At 34.5% G+C, this 8,685-nt stretch overlaps 1 protein-coding gene across 1 annotated transcript; it reads right to left on the reverse strand.

Annotated features, from left to right (window-relative positions):
- Nucleotides 1-117: 117 nt before the first annotated feature.
- On the reverse strand, nt 118-4,798 carry LOC128209967 (probable ATP-dependent RNA helicase DDX47). The gene is made up of 2 exons (XM_052914249.1): nt 4,205-4,798; nt 118-1,601 (listed from the first exon to the last, which is right to left on the reverse strand). Exons 1-2 carry the CDS (start codon nt 4,787-4,789, stop codon nt 831-833), a joined length of 1,356 nt encoding a protein of 451 aa, XP_052770209.1. The 5' UTR covers nt 4,790-4,798; the 3' UTR covers nt 118-830.
- Between the last annotated feature and the right edge of the window lie 3,887 nt (nt 4,799-8,685).

Here is an 8,685-nt window from a genome sequence, read left to right on the forward strand (position 1 = left end):
ACGAGGCTTCCATTTCAGTTGGTTTAGAAACTCCAGATGAAACCAGATGAAACCATTCCTGGAGCTAAATGACAGTATTTGAGTACACAACTTTGTATTGCATGTTTAATTCAGCCAGACTGATTACAATTATTTTATTCACTACCTGAACATGTTAAGAAATTCACACACAGTTTGGCAATTTGAATGCACTTGAATATTCTTAACAAAACATTTTGAGGCAGTTACTACAGGCAAGTTGTTATGTTTAAAAAATGAAGATATTTAAATCTTGATAAAGCAGTTCGAGGCAATAATAAAATTTGAGTCGTTTTGTTTAAAGAAAACAAATGTTAAAAATGTTTATGAAAAGAGAAATGAAAAATATGACTTATAAAAATATACGCCATGTAGTAAACATGCATCTTTTTTAAAATGGGAGGAATTCATTTTTAGTTTAACAGCAAACAATCTGAAAAAGTTAACCCTTAGAAATGAAAGAATTAACAATATATGTAACAATACCAGAAAATAATCAAACATATATACTGCTTCAACATTCTTAACCTAATCTTAAATTCTAGCTAGTAACTCCTGATCAAAAGTTTCTGTTCACATCAGTGTTCACAATTCTTAAAACACAAAATAACTTGAAGGCATCTGCTGTGTTCAATTCTTATTTCTAATTTAGCAATTTACATTTAAGACACCTAGATTAACATAGGTATTCACTTCAAAGGTTACACTTTTTTTAATCAAAGATCTTTTTGTATTTAGAAATATTAACAGTCATTGAAACACAGACACAACATGTAAATGTAACTCCATTGAAACACAGTACAATGAATAGGTCAATATTTCCTCTTCCGACTCATCTTTTTCCTAACTCCACTAGACTCCTCCGTGTCATCCTCCGCATCAGGCCGCCCAAATTTCCTCTTCTTTCCCCCGTTCTCATTTATCTCCATCTTGGCATGCCTCTGAGCCTCTGACACTCTCTCCATCAGCAGCATCACTTCCTGTTCCTCTGTGTTGTACAGTGGCAGCTGCTTGCCAATCAAATGTTCGATACGCTGATACAATTCCACATCATATTGTGTAACCATCGTGATAGACTTTCCTGATCGTCCTGCTCTAGCTGTTCTGCCAACACGGTGAATGTAGTCCTTAGAATGGGTTGGAATATCTAGATTTATAACAACATCTACATGTGGTATATCTAGACCCCTGCTAGCAACATCTGTAGCAATAAGTATAGACCGTGACTTGCTTTTAAATTTTGCGAGAGAACCCAAACGCTTAGCTTGAGTCATTTGACCATGCAGAGGTATGGCCATTAACCCAAGGTTACGCAGCATCAAAGCTACCCTCTGTGTGTTTGCACACGTGGCGCAGAATACCATAAAGGAATTTCCAGCCAGCTCATTTAAAATGTACACAAGGTAAACATCCTTAAACTTGACAGGGATGAAGATGTAGTACTGCAGTAATTTCTCCACGGTCTGGTATTTGGAGTTGACCTCAACCTTCACAGGGTCTTTCAAAGACGCCCTCTGTAGCTTGGCAACTTTCTTAGTCATCGTTGCCGAGAACAGGTATGTTGATCTTTCACGAGGAATAACCTGAAATATACAAATACAGGCAATTTGGTAAGGATATTACTATAAAACGTGCATAAACTAGTAAAAATCAGGTCCCATTTTACGAGCGAGCGAAGAGCGAAAAATATATTTTTCCTTATATTCAATATAAATAAGAAAGATTGTTCAAAATAATTGCCTTTCAACCCATTTTAATGCCATCTTGAACTGAACCTCTAATGGACATTGGGCAGGGCTTTTTCTATAGTACCCACGGGTCCGACTATCGGACCCATTCCCAAAGCAAAATATAAGATATTTTTCCCAATCTTCAGAAAAAAATCCCAATCAAATATATATTTTTTTTTAGAAAGTCTTTTTACCTGTACTGGTTCATTTTCAACATCCTAATTAATTGTGGGATGTAAAGTTTTTTTGATAATTAAACTCCGAAATCATTGATTTTCATCACATTCAGAGATCAGTATGAAATATTATCTGTCATGATTTATTGCAATAGATATTTACACCGCAAGGATTGATATTTTTTGGGTCTTTTAAAATGAAAATAAACTAATATTAAATCATCTCGTTATTCGCAGGAGACTAGACAGCTTTTTATTTTAACTGTAAATTTTCCAAATTTTGGCATTTTCACGACGCAAAATTTCCCAAAATGTCTACGGTCTTTTTCCCAAAATGGACAGAAAAAGCCCTGTTGGGAAAATGTCGGAATACATACTATTTATTCATCCGTGTTTAGTACAAACATTATATGGATAAATCTAATTTCTTATATAATTAAAACGTACTTTAATATGACGATCATTCATAATAATAAATAACCCTGCTTTTAGTAAAAAGTTTGAAACGACTTATATAAATCTACCTGAATCAGTTTAACATCATATGCAACTGTATTTAGACATAACTTAGGATTGATTTGGGATTTGTAAAAAATGATCACTTACACAGGCAGGATTGATTTGGGATTTGTAAAAAATGATCACTTACACAGGCATCATCAAACATCAGACTCCATATAACATAGACTAAATTTTGTTTTTATTATCACAGGAAATGCAATGACATGTGCTTATCAAAACAAAAAGAACAAGGGTATTTTTCAGTTTTTTGGTTATTTAGATGTTTTTATGCACCAGCCAATTGTATATGCCCCCCTCCAAAGTCCGGAATAGCGGGGACTTTTGACTTCCGGTCTCTCAAAACCCGGGTAAAATACCCGACCTGCAGAGACACACAGCTGGCAAAATCCCTGCCAAATGGCCCCGCAACCCCGAATACCTATGTGAGGCCCATTACTGACTATTTTCAATATGAAGACAAAACCACATTCACTAGGCACTGCGGGGCCACCTGAAAGGTAAAAACACAGCCCATTGCCTCTGCTGTTCCCGGTATACCCCTGGAACAAGGGCGAGGGGTGGGCGGGGCAGTGGTTACAATTGACAAGTGCATTACAATCACGGATTATGCTGCAAATAAAAACAAAATATAAGGTGATAAACTTAAGCTTACCAGACCAGTGTTTATATCGCTATTTGTGAAACGCTATTTGTTCAAAACTGTTGTTTTGTCAGAATTTGATCAAAAATGAGCTTGATACATCAATTTGGACCAAACAATGACTCATGTTCCAGTTAAGTTGACCTGTCCGATTTCCATTCAAAACGAGTCACTAATTACACAATATTATCGCTACCAGTCTAAGATACACATGCTTTATTGCATAATGATTGCTATACATAATCACGGACCTATAGGTCCGTGACATAATGATCCTTTAGTGCATGAGACGATCAACAATGACTTCAAGCATGCTCAAAACCTATTTATTGTCAAAAATAAGATTTAATTTCCAAACTTCGAGCCACATTGTTTATACCGGAAGCCGCCTTTTTGATTAAATTTATTGAAACCCATGCTAAACCGATCGATATACAGTATAAAAACACTACGCATCGGTAACTTTCCTTTACAAAAACACGAAAACTAGCGTAGAAAAATTATACATGATTATTTTTAGCCTTTTAATAAATTATTACCTGAAAAAAATCTGCTTGGCTATCAAAATGGAGGTGCGGGCGCACAAAAAAAAATATTTTTTTTTTTACATTTTCAAAAAAATAGGAGCGGTAAATCTGCGGAATGAAATATCAATGGTGTGGCCTCATTGTGCTTTACAAAAAGTATTAAATAGGACATTGTAAATTTTGCAAGTGTGCACCCATATGCCTCGATCTGAATATACTAACCAATCAATGTGTGTCCAGTACTCAATAAAGTACATTCAGGTTTCCAAACATATTCATATTTTCGTAGAACTGAATCAATATCGACGAGCATCAGCATTTTAACTGTTAAATTTTGCTTGTATTCTTTTAAAGACATAATTATGGCCTGCTTTGCAACGATTTCGAACACGACCAGAGGGTCAAGCTAGCTTTGGACATTGCTAGACTGGACCATCAATCTAGTGAATGTTGTTCGGTCAGTCCTTTGTGTGGAACCCTGCCATTTTTTGGTCAAAATGGGAAAAATATAGCCTATTTGGCTTTGGGAATTGGGTCAAATTATTGGACCTGTGAGAACTACAGAAAAAGCCCTGGGAATTGTCTTGTTACCTTCAAAATCTTATCCACTTCTGCCTCAAAATCCATGTTTAGTATACGGTCGGCCTCATCCATAACAAGGAATTTCAAGGATCGTAGATTGAATCCTTTGGTATTCTCCAAATGGTCCACAAGTCTCCCAGGCGTGGAGACAATTATGTGAGGCTTTTTAGCAAGCATCAAAGCCTGGTTCATCATGTCTATTCCACCAACTATTACGCAGCATTTGACACCGATCTTTGAGCCAAGGGCTTCAAACTGTTCAGAAATCTGGAAGGCCAATTCTCTAGTTGGGGTTAATATAAGACCAAACAGACGTTGAGGACTCTCTAAAAGTTTCTGTAGAATGGGAATCGCAAATGCGCCTGTTTTTCCAGATCCCGTTTCGGCCAATCCAATCACATCTTTTCCTGTCAAAGCTACAGGAATGGCTTCTCGCTGAATTTTTGAGGGAGATTTCCATTTCAACCCTTCACAAGCTTCACACAACACGTCTACAACTCCCAAAGACTTAAATGTCACATTGTCATTGTCTGTTTGGTCAGTGTTTTCGACTATTTCACCAGCATGGTCGACTTCCTCGTCACTCGACGCCATTTTGAAACATGTGACAATTGTAAAATAACACAACGCATAGTCGATGGTCGACGTTATATTCTATACACGCTCACGGTCTGACCACTGGAATCTATACACCCCCATTGCAATGTCGTAAAATATATATAAAAAAATTCTTTATCTACATTTTTTGAGATTTCAGAAAATAATTAAGGCAAAAGATGACAATTTTAAATAAAATAAATATTTTGCAAGGAAATAAACAATTATATCTCACTGTTCCCAAGTTCGATCTACATTGGAATCTATACAGCTACACCGTAGAACTAACATTGGACTGTATACAGCTTCATATTAAAACAGACATTGGAATCTAAACAGTTTCAAATTTGAAAGATCTTGGACTCAATACAGCCTCAAATTTGGACAAACATTAGAATCTAATCAGCCTCAACTGAAGACAAACATTGGAACCTATACAGCCTCAACTGAAGACAAACAATATAATCTATACAGCCTCAGCTTAAGACAAACATTGGAATCTATACAGCCTCAACTTAAGATAAACATTAGAATCCATACAGCCTTAACTGAAAGCAAACATTAGAATCTATACAGCCTCAACTTAAGACAAACATTGGAATCTATACAGCCTCAACTGAAGACAAACATTAGAATCTATACAGCCTCAACTGAAGACAAACATTAGAATCTATACAGCCTTAACTTAAGATAAACATTGGAATCTATACAGCCTCAACTAAAGACAAACTTTGGAATTTATACAGCCTTAACTGAAAGCAAACATTAGAATCTATACAGCTTCAACTTAAAATAAACATTGGAATTTATACAGCCTCAACTGAAGACAAACATTGGAATCTATAGAGCCTCAACTGAAGACAAACATTAGAATCTATACAGCCTCAGCTTAAGACAAACATTGGAATCTATACAGCCTCAACTTAAGATAAACATTAGAATCCATACAACCTTAACTGAAAGCAAACATTAGAATCTATACAGCCTTAACTTAAGATAAATATTGGAATCTATACAGCCTCAACTGAAGACAAACATTGGAATTTATACAGCCTTAACTGAAGACAAACATTAGAATCTATACAGCCTCAACTTAAGATAAACATTAGAATCTATACAGCCTTAACTGAAAGGAAACATTAGAATCTATACAGCCTCAACTTAAGATAAACATTAGAATCTATACAGCCTTAAATTAAAGCAAACATTGGCATCTATACAGCCTCAACTTAAGATAAACATTAGAATCTATACAGCCTGCACTGAAGACAAACATTAGAATCCATACAGCCTCAGCTTAAGACAAACATTGGAATCTATACAGCCTCAACTTAAGACAAACATTAGAATCTATACAGCCTCAGCTTAAGACAAACATTGGAATCTATACAGCCTCAACTTAAGATAAACATTAGAATCCAAACAGCCTTAACTGAAAGCAAACATTAGAATCTATACAGCCTTAACTTAAGACAAACATTGGAATCTATACAGCCTCAACTAAAGACAAACATTAGAATCTATACAGCCTCAACTGAAGACAAACATTAGAATCTATACAGCCTTAACTTAAGATAAACATTGGAATCTATACAGCCTCAACTGAAGACAAACATTGGAATCTATACAGCCTTAACTGAAAGAAAACATTAGAATGTATACAGCTTCAACTTAAAATAAACATTGGAATCTATACAGCCTCAACTGAAGACAAACATTGGAATCTATAAAGCCTCAACTGAAGACAAACAATATAATCTATACAGCCTCAGCTTAAGACAAACATTGGAATCTATACAGCCTCAACTTAAGATAAACATTAGAATCCATACAGCCTTAACTTAAGACAAACATTAGAATCTATACAGCCTTAACTTAAGATAAACATTGGAATCTATACAGCCTCAACTGAAGACAAACTTTGGAATCTATACAGCCTTAACTGAAAGCAAACATTAGAATCTATACAGCTTCAACTTAAAATAAACATTGGAATCTATACAGCCTCAACTGAAGACAAACATTGGAATCTATAGAGCCTCAACTGAAGACAAACATTAGAATCTATACAGCCTCAGCTTAAGACAAACATTGGAATCTATACAGCCTCAGCTGAAGACAAACATTGGAATCTATACAGCCTCAGCTTAAGACAAACATTGGAATCTATACAGCCTCAACTTAAGATAAACATTAGAATCTATACAGCCTCAGCTTAAGACAAACATTGGAATCGATACAGCCTCAACTTAAGATAAACGTTAGAATCTATACAACCTTAACTGAAATCAAACATTAGAATCTATACAGCCTCAACTTAAGATAAACGTTGGAATCTATACAGCCTTAACTGAAAGCAAACATTAGAATCTATACAGCCTCAACTAAAGATAAACATTGAAATCTATACAGCCTCAACTGAAAGCAAACAATAGAATCTATACAGCCTCAACTTAAGACAAACATTATAATCTATACAGCCTCAACTTTAGATAAACATTAGAATCTATACAGCCTCAAATTTAGATAAACATTAGAATCTATACAGCCTTACTTGAAGACAAACATTAGAATCTATACAGCCTTAACTTTAGATAAACATTAGAATCTATACAGCCTCAACATAAGATAAACATTAGAATCTATACAGCCTTAACTGAAAGCAAACATTAGAATCTATACAGCCTCAACTGAAGATAAACATTGGCATCTATACAGCCTCAACTTAAGACAAACATTGGAATCTATACAGCCTTAACTGAAAGCAAACATTAGAATCTATACAGCCTCAACTTAAGATAAACATTAGAATCTATACAGCCTTAACTGAAAGCAAACATTAGAATCTATAGAGCCTCAACTTTAGATAAACATTAGAATCTATACAGCCTCAACTTAAGATAAACATTATAATCTATACAGCCTCAACTAAAGATAAACATTATAATCTATACAGCCTCAACTTAAGATAAACATTAGAATCTATACAGCCTCAACTAAAGATAAACATTAGAATCTATACAGCCTCAACTTAAGATAAACATTAGAATCTATACAGCCTCAACTAAAGATAAACATTATAATCTATACAGCCTCAACTGAAGACAAACATTAGAATCTATACAGCCTTAACTTAAGATAAACATTAGAATCTATACAGCCTCAACTTTAGATAAACATTAGAATCTATACAGCCTCAACTAAAGATAAACGTTAGAATCTATACAACCTTAACTGAAATCAAACATTAGAATCTATACAGCCTCAACTTAAGATAAACGTTGGAATCTATACAGCCTTAACTGAAAGCAAACATTAGAATCTATACAGCCTCAACTAAAGATAAACATTGAAATCTATACAGCCTCAACTGAAAGCAAACAATAGAATCTATACAGCCTCAACTTAAGACAAACATTATAATCTATACAGCCTCAACTTTAGATAAACATTAGAATCTATACAGCCTCAAATTTAGATAAACATTAGAATCTATACAGCCTTACTTGAAGACAAACATTAGAATCTATACAGCCTTAACTTTAGATAAACATTAGAATCTATACAGCCTCAACTCAAGGCAATCATTGGTATCTATACATCTTCAAGTTGGGACAAACATTGGTGTCTATACAGTCTCAGTATTGTCTTGTACATATACAGCTTTTAAAAAGTATCTAACAACAGCTTTGGTTCTTAATCTGTTTTATTGATCATATATAATATAATGTATTACATAACATGAGGTACTATATATATTTCTAAATATCGCACAAGGAAAAAAAGTTTCTTGTTATGATTTAAACATTGGCCTCGCTGTACTCGTTCCAATTTCTTTAAACAATCAAATCGAACTCTATCATATAAATAGATTTCTTAAAATCGCACAAAAT

This window comes from Mya arenaria, chromosome 2 (genome assembly GCF_026914265.1).
Source record: "Mya arenaria isolate MELC-2E11 chromosome 2, ASM2691426v1".
Taxonomy (NCBI): domain Eukaryota; kingdom Metazoa; phylum Mollusca; class Bivalvia; order Myida; family Myidae; genus Mya; species Mya arenaria.